Raw genomic sequence first — 17,413 nt, forward strand, 5'->3', positions numbered from 1 at the left:
AAGACAGGGCCTTAAATACTGGGAGAGGTTAGTGGGTAATGCAGCGCAGCTGGCAGAGTAATTAGAGCCGAGCAGAGCAGGGACAGGTGGAGCTAGTTAGGCTGAGTAGAGAGAGGGAGGTGAGCAGAGTGGAAGATAGTGGAAACAAATTAAGGTGGTAACCCGGTGGAGTGAGAGGGCTCATGACATATTGTTGTAGGACATAACTGAAATGTTATTCATATAATACGAATAGAACCTGAGTGGTTTGTGCCAACATAAAAAATAACTTGCTGATGTTGATGGACACAGCTCGAGCTGAATTAGCCTTTGACTAGTGACCTCTTACCTACTTTCACGTTATGTAGTGTTACTATCATTTGTGAGTTATATCACAAATATCCATACCCACGAAAGCTATATTAGTTAACTTTCTTTGTGAAATTGAATCATTATTTATTTATTCTGTTTCTGTGTTTCATTGTTGTCGTGCTATGCTTTGATAGCTAACTGGCTAGCTAGGCTAGCACTCTTTCATACCTTTTTGAGAAACTCCTTCAGTGCAAAATGTTCTATTGTGTAGAGTATATAATCAGCCGTTGTCTGCGAACTACTGGTGGCTTTGGGTTTAGATGACACATTTCCAGTCAGCTTCATTGTACTGCTAACCAAGGTTAATTTGTAGAAATGACGGCCACCTACAAAGCTTCTTCAAGCAGAGCCATTTCTGTGCAAGTGACAGTTGTGTGTGCGTTTAGGATTCGCTCATACGCAATGGTCGTGTCAGGTATAATTGCAGTTGGCATAGGTTATGCCAGGCAAAGTATCAAGGTGTAGCGTACCAAGGCTGAACTTTATAATGGCAGGTGGTGACTAAAACATACTTGCTGCTTACTTTCCCGTTGACCTTTTTCCATTGAAAAAGCACTTGAAGAAAAAAACTACAGATGGTGCACACTCTGCAACATGGGAGACAAGCACTTTACTGACAATATAAACCATCCAACAAAGCTCTGACAATCATTGTCAAAAACAACTCTTATTCACTGCTTCAATCCAGGGAGATTCATTTACATGGGTTCATGAGGTTTATATTTATATATTCAGAAATGTACATCTGTTTTTTTTTTTTTTTTTTTTTTCGCTTCCTCTCGGTTGGCTAATGGTGATCCAGCAATGTTTCTTAGGTAGGGGGAATGTCCTTGTGCACTAGAGAGGGTCTAATCGGTGAAAGGAAAGCTCCTCTGTCTGTTCTGACTCCTGTCCTCTTCAGCAGACGACACATCCACCTTTCAACTCCTTGAATGGGTTCTTGTCCTCTGCGATGCCTTTGACCAGGGTGTCGTCTTCCACACCGGCCTGAACGGCCTCCATAAACTCAGTACAGCACTTAGACGTCTGTCGTACGAAAGAAGGGTAAACCGTTAACACACAACTGTAATATCAAGAATGCCATTACAGTCTCATTTGATGACCAATCCATTCCACTTATTGTTATTACATAGATATTACTTTTACAACTGGAAAAATTATCAATCAAAGTAAGCTGGTCGAATTTACCAGCCATCTCTCAAGCTTGACTTCAATCTTCTTTTGGTCTCTTTCCATTTTAGCCTTATCCACATCTGTCAACTCGTCCATATTTATCACCCCCGGCATTGTCTGTCAAATAAAATAAATACATTGTTGCCGAAGGGAAGGTAAACATTATTCTTAAAGTAGAGCCACACTCACAAAAACTATTTTAAAATGTGTCTCGTAGAAGCTAAATAGTCATCATTGCATGCATTAGGTGGTACTTCATTAGTTGTTTTGTTGATTAGGGTTGTGAATATTCATTGATAATTTTTTTAAATAGTCCCCAATCCTATGCTCAGATTATCCCTTCCCTATGATTGCTAGATTAATTAATTAAATAATATTAATTTATCAAATATATATTCATTACATAAAAGACAAGGAACAAAAAGACTTACAGCGTCTTACAAGGACCAGTCTTCCACCCCTGAATACTGCCAGAGAAATCCCTCTCCTCTCCCTCAATCCGGGTTATAAAGTAATCTGCATAAACATCCTAATCTCTTAATCTGATTAAAACCAGGCCCTTTATTCCAACACTGCAGAGGCCAAAGGTTCACTCTCCGAAGTACAGGTGTTATGAGTCTCTTTTGTTTTAACCACATGGCAGTTGTGTTGTTGAGACGTCGAAGAGTTGCAGTGTGAGTGGAAGAATATGAATAACATGTGGATACGTACAATATGTTGCCTGTGATTGTCTTCACTGTTCCAGTGCAGATAAGGGTCAAGGGGAATGACACAGCAGTTCATGTTAGCATGATAAGAAGACTAATCTGTATTTACCTTCAACCTGTCATGTTGAAGGATACATCATCATTAGGATCATCTGCATTGTTGGAAAAGGACCTGTAAGTAAGCATTTCACTGTTAGTCTAAACCTGTTGTTTAGATATAAGGGATGGATGAGCTTGAACTGAAATCATAGAGATACGGCTGCATCCATGAGATAAACTGGCTGGTTCGAGCCCCGAATGCTGATTGGCTGACAGCCATGGTGTAAGGGTTGGTGTGAGGTGTGACCCAGGTGCGGTGCAGGATAGACAGTAGGCAGTAGGCAGAGATGGTGAAACCAGGATCTTTACTGGTGGTCCCAAAACCAGGATACAAAATAACGGACTTGTCACAATAAAATAAAGGAGGAGCAAATTGGTCTCCAAAAACAGGCTGACAGCAAACATTCAAACTACTAAATACGACTGAAAACAACAATGAAACAGGGAGAACACTTCTCAAGTACCTGTACATATGTCTCGCGATCAGACACTGATTAGTACTGTTTGGCATTGAGAAACTAGCAGAGAAAACAGAGCAAGGGAACACAGGGAAGTGAGGGCATAAATACACAGGTGAACAGGTAGACACAGGTGACACCAATAGGGTCATGATTAGTTCAGACTGTGAGTGAGGAGGTGCCTAAGGTTGTCGGAGGATGACACCTAGTGGGTCGCTCCGGAACTGCGACCCCCTCCTGTAACACCGTGGTATGTGAGACCATATACCACAGGTATGACAAAACTTTAATTTTTACTGCTCTAATTACGTTGGTAACCAGTTTATAATAGCAATAAGGCACCTTGGGGGGTTTGTGGTATATGGCCAATATACCACAGCTAAGGGCTGTATCCAGGCACTCCGCGTTGCGTCATGCTTAAGAACAGCCCTTAGCCATGGTATATTAGCCATATACCACACCCCCTCAGGCCTTATTGCTTAAGTATAGTCTAAGTAACTATAAGTCTACATTTTCTATGGCTTTGGGATGAAGCAAGGTAACAAGCGTTTTCAGTGTAGAGTCTAGATCTAGGAAAGATACTGCAACTGATGCATCCATGAGATGTGTTCCTATGTATCTATTAGCCTACATGTTCTATGGCTTTTAGATGTAGCATAGTGGTCACTGGTCAGACATTATCCTGTCAAGGGAGAAAGAGTATTGTGCCATGGCGAGAATGGGGTGGCGAAGGTCATTTCTACTGAAAGGATGACAGCCTCCTCTACAATATACTGAGAGAGATGGGATCAAGGTTTAACTAAGAGGACAGTCAGGGAGAGAAAATGGCCTTGGTTTAAAATGAGTTTGTGAATGGGTTCATGTTATGAAATCATTTCCCCCTCCTGTTGCTGTTCTCTACTAGCTCTCCACCTATGTAATTGAAATGTATTGAGATTGAGGAATAGGCCTTTCTCTTCTTAGACCAAGGCTCCTATTCAATATTCAATCAATTACAGGTCAGGTACTGAGGATAATTCTGCAGTCTAGCCTACATTTGAATTGTGCTGCCTGTACGTTTTGGATTCAGGCACAGAACAAAACAGGGTGTACAGTGTGAAACAGAAAGAATCTCCACTGCAAATGAATTGGAACATGTTTGGTGCTCTGCATGAGGGGAGACAAGGTAGGTTTCTATCCAATTTGCGACAGATTTTCATGCATATATTCTAAAATCTGCATAAAACAATATGTGCATTTTCCCACCTGGTATGTGTTTCTATCAAACGGACTTTTTGCAGATAGAAGGCTGTGTGTGATGACATCGTGCACATAAAAATTACTTTTGCGGTTAAATTCCCATGTAATGAATGAAAAATACAAGTTAAATGTTTGTTTTTTTCTGTACTTTTTAACCACTTATTCGTGATATTCAATTGGTAGTTACAGTCACAAAATATGCTACAAAAGGTGGGATCTTTTTGTGTCAGTAAAATTAATTATGCAAGAAATTGCGGTGGCAACGCTTTTATGCACAAATATTGATATAATAACCATCATATTGAAGAAAACTTGGAGTCACGTGATGACATGTTGCGTGGTCCTCCCACTACAACTCGGGAAAGCATGCAGTTTATTAGGCTACAGATTAAATAAATTAGGATGAACTTCACAGGGTGGTGAAAGTGAATGGGGATGAGTTTCATGCTCATTTCCAATAAATATCGAGGGTCTTATTCTGGTGACATGATGATCGATGCTTTGCCGTTTGACAAATACAAATAATCTCGCTATTTTGTCCATAATAGTCTCATTATGTAGTAGGCTATACCAGCACTGTATCTGCGATTTGTTGGCTAGAGCGCACGTGGCAATACCAGAGTGGGCATATTCCCTATATAACTCACAAATGTTTGTGACAAAACCACCAGTAGAGTTCAAAATGCGATGGAAACCCATTTCAATTATATTTTTTATTCGGTACATGGGAATTTAACGACCAAAGTTATTTTTATGTGCACCACGTCATCATACACAGCCTTTTATCCTCAACAAGTAAATATGTTGGAAACACATCTCTGATGGGAAATGCGGAATTTTAGAATATTCGCATGAAAATCTGTTGCCAAACCTGGCTAGTTCACACACATACTGTACATCTATATAATTATATGGAAATTACAAATGAGTCATTATCAGCTATAGCCCGCCCCTACGGTTCGTTGGGAAAACCTTTATAAGAGTATAGATGTCTGCACTTCTCGTGCGTAAAGTTAGAAAAGTTTGGATAGTTGAATTTGGAACCGATCTACAACAATGGAGTTCAGTTTATTGATTTTTCTGATGCTTTCATGCTCGCTTTGTTACGTTTTTGCATTGTCACCGAAACAAGGTAAAGAAAAATGTGATTATCTTGTATGAACTTTATTCTTAATACCGTGACTGCTAGTCACATGTTGATTGTATTCCTTTTGAGAGTTCTCAAAGCACCAAACTACCTTTCAATCCCATGATAATCAATTAAATAGGCGTTGGCTCATGCCTTTCTAGTAGTGATAAAGTTGTTGTTGACATGTACTTCAGCATGTGAAATTCATTTACCTAGGGGCTCTATTCGATCCGTATCGCGGAAATACAGCGTTTCAGTTTGATTGACAGTTAAAGGCAACGTTCCCTCATTAGCGGAGACCGCATTCATGGTAAACGCTTCAGGTTTAATAGGAATTTACCTTTCAATTTCTAGCATGCTATCTGTAACGCTAATTACAAAGCCAGCAATAGTGTTGATGTTGTGTGTTTCTTCTCATTCCAGAGGTGTGTCTTCTTCAAGTAGATGATGGACCTTGCAGAGAAGATATCCAGCGTTACTACTACAATACAATCACTCAACAATGTGAGGAGTTCAGCTATGGAGGCTGCCAAGGGAATGAGAACAACTTCATGAGTTTTCAGGCATGTAAGAAAGCATGTTTTAGGATACCAAGTAAGTTGACCTTTATTTGTATTTTTTATAAAAGTCTGTATTCGTTTAGCAATTTTGCCTTTGCATTGAAAATTTTGCTATTTTAAATAATGTATTCATTTATTTGATATGCCATCAAAACTATTGTAACCATTCAAATCGTGAAGTTTGTGGAAATCTGGCCATTAAAGCACTATTTAGTGTTTTTGAAAACGTTTTGAAATGGACACTTAAACTTATTTAGGGTAAATGGCAATACACCGTGACACGTTTCACTTTTTAATAGTTATTCTAAGAATGTGTGTCTTTGCACCTTCTCCCCCCACCAGAGATCCCCCAGATCTGCAGGTTCCAGAAGGAGGAGGGTCCCTGCCGTGCCATGCACTGGCGCTACTTCTTCAACATGACCACCATGCAGTGTGAGCAGTTCATCTACGGCGGATGCCAGGGCAACGAGAACCGCTTCCAGGACCAGATGTCTTGCATGGAGTACTGTAGACCACACAAAAGTATGTGGAGAATGGTCAAAGTCAACAGTCAGGCTGTGTTCTATCAGCTGTGCTGCACGATAGGGAAAGCATTTCCACATTCAGTGTTGAGTACATAGGCTCATTCCACGTAAACAATGCTATTTAGAAACAGATTCTACTGTGTTCTACTGTGTTCACTCTGTTGTGTTATTAACTTTGTATTAATTTTGAGGAAACATATTTAACTTTGCTCGCAAGAATTACACATTATGTAGAAACAAGATTAGAGGAACCTTTTTCATGAAATCGGCCGAGCAATTTGATTGTAAACACCCACATCCTCGTCACACCCTAGCCATGAGGTCATGTAATAGTTGATGTTTACAGATGTAGGATCTTAATTTACATCTTAATTTGATCACACTGTTGCAGGACAACTTTCCTGCAATGCAGGACATTTTAAACTTGTAGTGTATTTGAGGTTTAAAAAGGCTTCTGAAGTTTGTAATTTCCACTTTAAAATGTCATACTTGATTTTCCCTTATGAAATGTATCAACCCCTACAAACATTACCATTAAAGATGCACTATGCAGAAATGTCTTCACCATTTCCTGGTTGCTAAAATTCAAATAGTTAGCCTAATTTCAGTTTATGTGACAAAACAAGCAAATATAGTGTAGAGAATTATTGTACCATTTAAACCATTGTGAAATATATTTTCCATTACCAAAACTGTTGTATTTTCAGCTGTTTGAAGCTGGTGTACAAAACCGAAAGTAAAAGACGTAAAAATGTAACTTAAGAAGCATAGAATTAGCACACATAAAACAGATCTACCGCTTCTTAGACTTGCTTTCAGAATGACAGATCTACAGTGAGTTAAAAAAGTATTTGATCCCCTGCTGATTTTGTATGTTTGCCCACTGACAAAGACATGATCAGTCTATCATTTTAATGGTAGGTTTATTTGAACAGTGAGAGACAGAATAACAACAAAAACTCCAGAAAAACGCATGTCAAAAATGTTATAAATTGATTTGCATTTTAATGAGGGAAATAAGTATTTGACCCCTCTGCAAAACATGACTTAGTACTTGGTGGAAAAACCCTAGTTGGCAATCACAGAGGTCAGAGGTTTCTTGTAGTTGGCCACCAGGTTTGCACACATCTCAGGAGGGATTTTGTCCCACTCCTCTTTGCAGATTTTCTCCCAAGTCATTAAGGTTTCGAGGCTGACGTTTGGCAACTCTAACCTTCAGCTCCCTCCACAGATTTTCTATGGGATTAAGGTCTGGAGATTGGCTAGACCACTCCAGGACCTTAATGTGCGTCTTCTTGAGCCACTCCTTTGTTGCCTTGGCCGTGTGTTTTGGGTCATTGTCATGCTGGAATACCCATCCACGACCCATTTTCAATGCCCTGGCTGAGGGAAGGAGGTTCTCACCCAAGATTTGACAGGTACATGGCCCTGTCCATCGTCCTTTTGATGCGGTGAAGTTGTCCTGTCCCCTTAGCAGAAAAACACCCCCGCTGCAGGATTTCAGTCCTTCACGGCGTAGTGTGTTACCAATTGTTTTCTTGGTGACTATGGTCCCAGCTGCCTTGAGATCATTGACAAGATCCTCCCGTGTAGTTCTGGGCTGATTCCTCACCGTTCTCATGATCATTGCAACTCCACGAGGTGAGATCTTGCATGGAGCCCCAGGCCGAGGGAGATTGACAGTTATTTTGTGTTTCTTCCATTTGCGAATAATCGCACCAACTGTTGTCACCTTCTCACCAAGCTGCTTGGCGATGGTCTTGTAGCCCATTCCAGTCTTGTGTAGGTCTACAATCTTGTCCCTACCATTAAAATTATAGACTGATCATTTCTTTGTCAGTGGGCAAATGTACAAAATCAGCAGGGGATCAAATACTTTTTTCCCCTCACTGTATAACTGACATTTCAATGTGAATTTAGTCAGGTCGCCCAAAAAGTTACATATTGCAGCTTTAATTATAATCTACATACTAATTCACATTTCCTGTTGCTGTAAGATTTTTTTTTCCTGCTGGCTCAAATTAAGATCATACATCTGTAAGTAAAGAGGAAATTAAACAAGATAAAAGGAACAGTACAAAAATACCAACCCTGACTCTAACAGCCTGCTCTATCAATACAATACTCAAGGGTCTCACAGTATGCGAGTTCCTTAATTTTCCGCAAAAATTGCCCTGAAATTATTCCATATGGCCCTCTATACAGTTGTGCTTCTGTTTATGTTCAGAAGCCGGAGATGAGCCTCTTGGTCTAAAATGAGACAATGCTAGCCGAAGAGTAGACTGCAATTACAGAGTTCTTGTTGTCCTTTTTTTTAGACACCTTTATTCCGAAATGATTCCATCCAGTGCCCTCGCTCAATTTTACATCTACTAATGTTATTAAGACACCAGAGATTAGCTTCTTGGTTTAAAACTAGATAATGTTAGCTGAAGATTAGCCTTCTCTCTCACAGAGTTCTTATAGTTGTTTTGTGTGATTGCCAGCTACTCCTGTGCTCTGCCTGGATCCCCTGGATAAAGGAGGCTGTGCTGCATCTATACCACGCTACTACTACAACTCAGCCTCCAGGATGTGTGAGCGGTTCATCTATTCAGGCTGTGGAGGAAGCAGCAACAACTTTATATCCAGGCAAAGCTGCGTGGACGTCTGTGCTAAAGGTATGATAATGGTCATGACACACATACGCATGCACATACGTGCACGCACGCACACACACACACCTACCCACACAGGTGTACCTGTGTGCATATGCACGCGCACACACATACAAACACGCACACACAGTATCCTCTATTCTTTGTTTATCTGAAGATAGAACTGGGGGGGTGTTGTTGAATATAATGAACAACAGACTTATTACATTTGTCAGCCCAACAACCATTTACATGTTCCCCATAATTGCAGTAATGGCTACAGGGCTTCTCATTAGCGCAAGCTAACACACTGAATATATTTTTAGTATCCCAGTAATAATTTAAATGTGGCAGTTTATAGACAGGTTAAAGTTACATGTAGCTGTGTTTTTTGGTGATTATGTGACTGGAATACTGAATAGATGAACCGCTCTGTCACGAGTTACAAAGCCAGAACCCAGAAGCAGACCAGGACAACGTAAGTTGAAACGAAGGTGAGTGTTTATTTACAAATTCAAGAGTGATGCTGAATAGTCCAGGGAACAGAGCGGGCGGCGTTGATTAGTTGTTGGGGGTGCAGTGGTTGATCCAATCATGGCTCGGCAGCCGCCGACCACCAGGCAGAGGTTGGATGAAGGTTCCGGACGAGTGACTGCAGATGGAACAAAACGGAGGTAAGTAAACAACAAACCAACAAGGTGCAAAACAACAAAACTAACGCTAGGAGCTCTAAGACTGATACTCTGGTAAACCTACTGTTCATGGCTAACGATCCGGCAGGGAATGGATGTTAGGCCAGAGCCTAAGAAGGGTGATGATCAGGACCAGGTGTGCAGATTGCTGATGGGATGCAGGTCCCCGGAGCGTTCCAGAACCCTCGGGAAACTGGAGATCCCGAGCAGAAAAACTAGTCCACAGACAGGACCCGACTCAGACTGCCGGGATCGTTACAGTACCCCCCCTCCGACGAACGCCACCGGGCGGACTCCCCGGAGCGCCAGGATGGAGGCGGTAGAAGTCACGGATGAGGTCAGCATCTAGGATCTGTTGCCGCGGAATCCAACTCCTCCATACCCCTCCCAGTCCACGAGATACTGGAAACCCCGGCCCCGCCGTCTGGAATCCATGATGCGTCGCACCGTGTAGGCAGGACCACCTCCGATCATCCGAGGAGGAGGAGGAGGAGGCGGAGGAGGCAACAGAGGACTGAGGAAAACAGGCTTGAGGCAGGAGACATGAAAGGTGGGATGGACTCTGAGCGTCCTCGGGAGTTTGAGTCGAACTGCCACCGGATTGATCACCTTCTCCACCACAAACGGACCAATGAACTCGGTAACAACTTCCTAGACTCAGTCCGTAAAGGAAGATCCCGTGTGGCCAACCAGACCCTATCTCCGATGGTGTAGGTGGGAGCGGGGATCCGGCGACGATTCGCCTGGAGCTGATACCGGTCCGAAACTCTAAGGAGTGCCTTTCTGGCCCGATGCCAGGTCCGGTGGCAACGACGAATATGGGCCTGAACAGAAGGCACTGAGAGCTCCTTCTCCTGAGAAGGGAACAAGGGAGGTTGGTAGCCATACAGGCACTGGAAGGGAGACATCCCAGTGGCAGATGTAGGGAGAGTATTGTGGGCATACTCAACCCAAGGCAACTGAGAGACCCAGGAGGTGGGGTTGGAAGAGGCCAGGCAGCGTAGCGTGGATTCCATCTTCTGGTTGGCTCTCTCCGCCTGACCATTAGATTGGGGGTGAAAACCAGATGTGAGACTGACTGTAGCTCCAATGGCCAAACAGAAGGACTTCCAGACAGCAGAGGTAAACTGAGGGCCACGGTCGGAAACGATATCACTGGGCAACCCGTGGACCCTGAAAACCTCCCTAACCAGGATCTCGGACGTCTCCGAGGCAGAGGGAAGCTTGGCAATTGGCACAATCATATGGTCGGTGGGGAGGAAGTGACAGAGCCTTCTGCTTACTGAACACTTCCCCCAAATCGTGATATGTCTCGGGAACCAGGGACAAATCTGGGGGTTTAGCCTCAATCACCTGACTGGGAACCGAATGGGGACAGGCAGTCTTGAGACAGTTAGCATGACAATCAAGGCTCCAACTCGTTACCTTGCCCGTCACCCAATCGAACGTGGGATTGTGTTCCTTCAGCCAGGGGTATCCAAGGACCAGAGGAACATGGGAAGACGGCAGAATGAAGAATGAAATCATCTCCGAATGATTCCCCGACAACAGCATCTTAACCGGTTCAGTCCTCATCGTGATACGTGCCAGACTACTGCCGTTCAGAGTGGTCGCTTCAATGGCTTCCGGCAATTGCTCCTTGGAAAGCCCCAGCTGTTCCACCAACTTCGGCATCAAGAAAGCTTCCATCGGCACCTGAATCGATAAAAGCGTTAATCGCTAAGCTCTGATTCCTGTTCACAAGGGTAGCCGGGAAACGGGGTCTGACAGAGGTACTGAGAGGTTGAAACTGGCTCGCTAAAAGTCCTCCCAACTTTAGCGAGCCGGGCAGTTTGACGACCGCCGGGAACAAGTGGAGATGTAATGTCCCGAGCTACCACAGTAGAGGCAGCAGTTGGTCTTACGTCTATGTTGACGCTCCTCCTTGGTTAACCCGTGCCGCCCCACTTGCATGGGTTCAGAATCGGGAGAGAGGACCTCTCCACTAATCCTTTGTGGTGGAGAATGATCGACGTGTTCTGGTCCACCACCCGACCCGACTGGGAACTGAGAAGCTGATCGATTGGACGGACCCCATTGCTTCTCCCTCCTTCGCTCTCGGACTCGATTATCCACCCGAATAGACAAGGCTACCAAGCTGTCCAGGTCACTAGGCTCCGGATAGGAGATCAACTCATCCTTGAGCTGCTCCGACAGACCCTGGTAAAAGGCCGCTTGCAGAGACTCCTCATTCCACCCACTCTCCACAGCCAACGTCTTGAACTCGATCACGAAGTCGGCCACGCTGCGAGTTCCTTGGTGAAGCGAAAACAGGCGCCTAGCTGCGTCCCTCCCTCGGACGGAATGGTCGAAGAGCTTCCTCATCTCGGCCGTGAACCCCTGGTATGAAGCCATGCAGGGGTCTTGTCGTTCCCAAACGGCTGAAGCCCACTCCAGCGCTCGACCACGCAGCAACTCAATCACAAAGGCTATCCTAGCCTTGTCTGTGGCATAAGAGTAGGGCTGTAGATCGAACACTAACCCACACTGCATAAGGAAAGAACGGCATCTTCCCAGCTCCCCCTCATATTTATCCGGCGTCGGAACCTTGGGCTCACGGAAGGGCACAGCTCCAGACGCGGCAGGCGAGATGGGTGAAACCGGTAGTGGATCCTCCACCGGAAACTTGCGCTGGTTCTGGACCTCCGTCAGACCGGTAGAAAGGTTCCGAACTGACAACGCTATCTCCTGTAGTGCCGTGCTATGTTGTCCCAACATCTTCTCCTGATGGGAAATGGCATGGCGAACAGAGTCCAGGTCCGCTGGGTTCATTACTGGCCGGATCGTTCTGTCACGAGTTACAAAGCCAGAACCCAGAAGCAGACCAGGACAACGTAAGTTGAAACGAAGGTGAGTGTTTATTTACAAATTCAAGAGTGATGCTGAATAGTCCAGGGAACAGAGCGGGCGGCGTTGATTAGTTGTTGGGGGTGCAGTGGTTGATCCAATCATGGCTCGGCAGCCGCCGACCACCAGGCAGAGGTTGGATGAAGGTTCCGGACGAGTGACTGCAGATGGAACAAAACGGAGGTAAGTAAACAACAAACCAACAAGGTACAAAACTAACGCTAGGAGCTCTAAGACTGATACTCTGGTAAACCTACTGTTCATGGCTAACGATCCGGCAGGGAATGGATGTTAGGCCAGAGCCTAAGAAGGGTGATGATCAGGACCAGGTGTGCAGATTGCTGATGGGATGCAGGTGCGGAAATCAAGAGAGCTCCCCGGAGCGTTCCAGAACCCTCGGGAAACTGGAGATCCCGAGCAGAAAAACTAGTCCACAGACAGGACCCGACTCAGACTGCCGGGATCGTTACACGCTCACACATCCTGGAGGCTGAGTTGTAGTAATAGTGCGGTATATGGATCAGATTATAAGAAAAATGCTTTATGACTTTGTCAATTTCTAACTGGGGATCAAGCGCAGCCAGCTTTCAATGCAGTACAGTGCCCCAAAACAGCTGGATTACACCTCAATCTCTCAATATTGGCCACATTAATTGGATATTTGAGTAATATAAAATACAATTATACTATAAATGACAAGTATGTGTTGTTTAGATTAATCTGCACACAGTTTTCAATAGTTTTAGATGGTTTTAGTCGTGGTCAGGCTCTTCCTGCCCCCCAGCAGGCAAACCGAACGTTCTGCACGTGACTGTGATGTATTAATAACCTGTATGTAATTTTCTTTGTTTCAGCTGGGAAACCATGGAAAATCAGAAAAACAGGCATGAAGAGAACAACCACCAAAAACCGCATTAGAATAAAGCCTAATAACGGTATTAAACGGTCAACAATTTGATTCAGTGATTTTTATTCAAAGGGACATGAATTGACTGTAAATGAACAGACATTGATATGTTGAATTGTATGTTTTTTACTGCACCAGAAGTAACTAGCTACTTGCACTGCCTTTTCTATAGACCTAAACTGTGATGCACAGATGAAAATAGCGAACCAACCACTCAAATGTGAATCAACCTACACCAGCAGTATTTTTGCTGAGTAGCTTTCTCAAGACAGTGTCGGGGGCCAGTATGAAAAATGTATGCACTCACTAACTGTAAGTCGCTCTGGATAAGAGCGTCTGCTAAATGACTAAAATGTAAAAAATGTAATGTATTGTAGAATACATTTACCATGGCAACTATCATACAATATAGCATTTTATTTTTGTTAGCAAAATAATTAATGTATTTTTTGTGTTTTTAACATAGTACTTTTCAACAAAAACCTTTGGTTAGCCTTATATGGCATATTTTGGCATATTTAGGATATTATTTAAAAAAAAGCTAAACTTTGCCTTGTCTGGATAGTCCTGTTATTAAGTATGAATAAGAACTGAATGTGTGTTAATACTTCTTCATTTTCCTCTGGCTCCTCATTTGTCACGTATGCTTGCATCGTCACCTTGTCCCTTCTGGGTTTCCACTAGATAGCACAGCCACAATGTCCAAATTGGCTATTATCATAAAAAGTAATGAGAACAAAAATGCGCTTTTTGGTCTTCATTTAAGGTTAGGGTTAGTCATAAGGTTAGCAGTGTGGTTAAGGTTAGGGTTAGGTTTCAAATCAAATTTCAAGAAGATAAATAGAGAAACAGGCAGGTTTTATGACTTTGTGGTCACAAAGTCAACACAACAATGCAATCTGTGGTACATAATAACACACGGACACATTCCCGCCCATTATACAATAACATGACATGACATTTCACATGTATTTAGTTGTTTTGACATGAACCCTAACTTACAAGTTTTTGTTGAGAAACAAACATCAGAATAGAAAAGTAATAACCTGTTCTGTTTACTCTCATACATTTTATTGTATCTGGAAATATTCGTTTTGGCAGCATAATCAGTATACACAGTGCTTGACTTGGTCAGGAGCTCACCGCAACTGAGTACTGGCACCTCAAAATGTCTACTGCTTCAGTTCCTGCACCTCTGATAGAATATTGGCTTAAAACTATTGCAGAGTTCCTGCACCTAAATACAGTATAAACAGTACCGGCACACAAAATGAGTACCGGGACCAATTTCAGTCCAAGTCAAGCACTGAGTACACAGACATGTCTTTCTTGTTTTCAGTGTTGTTCCCTACCATCTCAGACATGGAAAAAAGTTTCATACATCTTCTCAAGTAGAGTCTCATAAAACTGGGCCTAGGAGCCATTTGTTGTCATCCACTCCGTTTTACCCATCCTGTGCTTTTTTCACATGATTCAATCATCCCATAAAATAACAGTTGTGGCGCTGTGATCCAGCGGCAATAAATATTTATGGAAGTCATCAAAGGTAAATTGCTAGCCCATTCAGCTGGGATATAAATAGCATAAAACCTGTCTGACTGGTTCTCTATTAGGAGTCCAGGGTAAATCATCCATTACTGAGGAGATGATGTCATAAATAGACTATATCTGGCCGTGGCTATCTCCCTGTCCTTAGATGGAGTCACAGGATGCTAGCGTTAGGAAGGAGGCGGACAGTGACACAACTCAGCAAATCCAATAGAACACCACCGGACCAGAAACGTAGGAAGCATTAAAAAGGATTTAGAAGGAATTAAAATGTTCCCATATTTTTCTGTATGCAAATTGCTACTTTGAAGTTTGAACTCCTCGCTTTTGTCAAAAAACAAAGACACATTTCAGAGAAGATCGTTCTTAAGTTTAATCACATAGAAAATGTATCCCTGTTTTTTGTTGCTTTGTTATGAGATAAAACCTCCAGCAAAAGCCATTAAAAGCTGCCCATCTCTGTAATAGACTTGGTGGTTTATTTTCTATTACAGACAAACCATCTGAAATGGAACCTATTCATTCTAAATGGTGCTGATTATGAGAGATTTGACTCACATAAGAGTACTTGAGGCCACTGTATTAATCACAGGACATTAGGTAGGGCAATTTACTGGTAATTCATTCACTGTTTTAATTAAATTACTTTTATATAGAGAACCATGAGTTCCATGTGCTAATCAGTCCATTTCATGAGTAATCAGACCCTTTAGCCCTATACCTTACATAATGTATAAGCCTAGCCTGTTGTTCTAGGGCAATTTTCAGTTCTATATACAATTGTCATTCTCAGACCCGTCGCCAGACCTCAGTCTTAAGGGGGGCATATGAAATGCATGGGAGGGCAGGGCACAATTATTATTAGCCTACAGTACGTATATTTAATAATAAATTCCCTCAAGTGGGGGGGCACAAGCATTTTTGGGGGTGGGCCCGGCCCCCTATGGCCCGCCCATAGCGACGGGTGTGGTCATTCTATATACATTTAAATAATAAAACATGAGTATTTTTCATAAAAGCGATTGCATGTATACCAAATAATCATGTGTTCTATAAATAATATAATTGAAAGTGCTGGAAGCTAAAAGATGGTAGTTAACCAAGTTTGAGGATGACTTGGGGACTTAGGTAACAGAACTTTAGGCGCCTCCTCGTGGCAGAATTACACCCGTTACAGCTGCCCTTGGCAAACAAAAATGGATGTGCATTCCAAATGGCACCCTATTCCCTGTATAGTGCACTACTTTTGACCAAGGCCCATAGGACTCTGGTCAAAAGTAGTGCACTATATAGGGAATAGGGTGCCATTTGGGACGCAGACACTGTATGCTTGAGAAAGTGGAAAGCTATGCAACACAGGTAAACCATCCAGTAGCTCCATGTGGACTGTATATTAGTATCCATAATAAACAGAGTCTATTACCAGCATTATACCAGAGTATATTACTTCTAACTACTTTATATGTGGATGGATACGGTCCTCCGTCTGTTAGGACCTCACAGCTTGGCAAGCAGGGCCCAGAGCATAAACAGCCACTGGGTGGGGATCCAAGGCAACGTTTATTAACTGCTGGATTGAGCACGCAGCAGCACCCCTCTCCTTTCCATCCCTTCATCATCCCTCTGAATTATCCCAAAAAGGGAATCAAGAAGTTTGTTCATGTTGAGGTGACTGATATAATAAAGAACCGAATTAAATAATCCTATGAAAGAAGTACATTTTCTGACCTTTGCTCACCAGCTGGCACTTTTTGGTGTCAGTCTCCAGGTACGTCTTAAATGGCACCCTATTCCCTATATACTACACTACTTTTGACCAGAGCCCTATCAGCCCTGGTTAAAAGTAGTGCACTACAAAGGGACTACAAAGGGAATAGGGTGCTATTTGAGATGCATCCTAAACCAGGTGGTCCTCTGTAGCTCAATGTGGTCCTCTGTAGCTCAATTGGTAGAGCACGGCGCTTGTAACGCCAGGGTAGTGGGTTTGATCCCCGGGACCACCCATACGTAAAAATGTATGCTCACATGACTGTAAGTCGCTTTGGATAAAAGCGTCTGCTAAATGGCATATTATATTATTATTATAAACCAAACATCTTCTGACTGAGTGCTCTGGCGCCTGGCTGTTTCCGTACCAGCACATGGCATCACACTTTCCCCAGAGTCCATCATCCAGTGTGGGATTAAGAGGAGTGTCTCTCTCTCTCACCCCTGCATGAATTGATCTCTCTGGTCTGGTCCAAGGCTGGGCTGGGCTGGCCTGGCCTGGCTGACACTCCCTGTCTATCTGTCTCACCGCCTACGTTCTCTGTCACGTGGCCATGTTATGGAAACACAGATCAACTGTACTGTATACCTCTGCTGGAGTGATGTAGTGGTGAAAAAAGTAGTTGTGGTGAAAAAAGTTACTCTCCCTATACTTTCAATGCATTTTTCTGCAAAGGGTGGGTAAACTGTCAAGCAAAAAAATTAATAAAAAACTGGGTAAACTGCGTTTACTTGCG

The 17,413-nt window shown here is 43.1% G+C and overlaps 2 protein-coding genes across 2 annotated transcripts; one reads left to right on the forward strand and one right to left on the reverse strand.

Moving 5' to 3' along the window:
* Positions 1 to 1,023: 1,023 nt before the first annotated feature.
* On the reverse strand, positions 1,024 to 1,987 carry LOC121572968 (guanine nucleotide-binding protein G(T) subunit gamma-T1-like). The gene is made up of 3 exons (XM_041885006.2): positions 1,956 to 1,987; positions 1,540 to 1,641; positions 1,024 to 1,377 (listed from the first exon to the last, which is right to left on the reverse strand). Exons 2-3 carry the CDS (start codon positions 1,636 to 1,638, stop codon positions 1,249 to 1,251), a joined length of 228 nt encoding a protein of 75 aa, XP_041740940.1. The 5' UTR covers positions 1,639 to 1,641; positions 1,956 to 1,987; the 3' UTR covers positions 1,024 to 1,248.
* A 3,018-nt stretch (positions 1,988 to 5,005) lies between these two features.
* Positions 5,006 to 14,091, forward strand: LOC121572970 (tissue factor pathway inhibitor 2). The gene is made up of 5 exons (XM_041885007.1): positions 5,006 to 5,159; positions 5,580 to 5,750; positions 6,059 to 6,238; positions 8,727 to 8,900; positions 13,309 to 14,091. The coding sequence occupies exons 1-5, from the start codon at positions 5,084 to 5,086 to the stop codon at positions 13,410 to 13,412; spliced, it is 705 nt and encodes a 234-aa protein (XP_041740941.1). The 5' UTR covers positions 5,006 to 5,083; the 3' UTR covers positions 13,413 to 14,091.
* Positions 14,092 to 17,413: the final 3,322 nt, after the last annotated feature.

Source organism: Coregonus clupeaformis, chromosome 8 (genome assembly GCF_020615455.1).
Source record: "Coregonus clupeaformis isolate EN_2021a chromosome 8, ASM2061545v1, whole genome shotgun sequence".
Lineage (NCBI taxonomy): Eukaryota > Metazoa > Chordata > Actinopteri > Salmoniformes > Salmonidae > Coregonus > Coregonus clupeaformis.

Excerpts from the sequence above, each read along its gene's own strand:
- LOC121572968 (XM_041885006.2), bottom strand. The coding sequence starts at position 1,638 with ATGCCGGGGGTGATAAATATGGACGAGTTGACAGATGTGGATAAGGCT. Across the intron at positions 1,378-1,539 it reads TCAAGCTTGAGAGATGGCTG|ACGTCTAAGTGCTGTACTGA; the intron begins GTAAATTCGACC and ends TTCGTACGACAG.
- LOC121572970 (XM_041885007.1), top strand. The coding sequence starts at position 5,084 with ATGGAGTTCAGTTTATTGATTTTTCTGATGCTTTCATGCTCGCTTTGT. Across the intron at positions 5,160-5,579 it reads TGCATTGTCACCGAAACAAG|AGGTGTGTCTTCTTCAAGTA; the intron begins GTAAAGAAAAAT and ends TTCTCATTCCAG. Across the intron at positions 5,751-6,058 it reads AGCATGTTTTAGGATACCAA|AGATCCCCCAGATCTGCAGG; the intron begins GTAAGTTGACCT and ends TCCCCCCACCAG.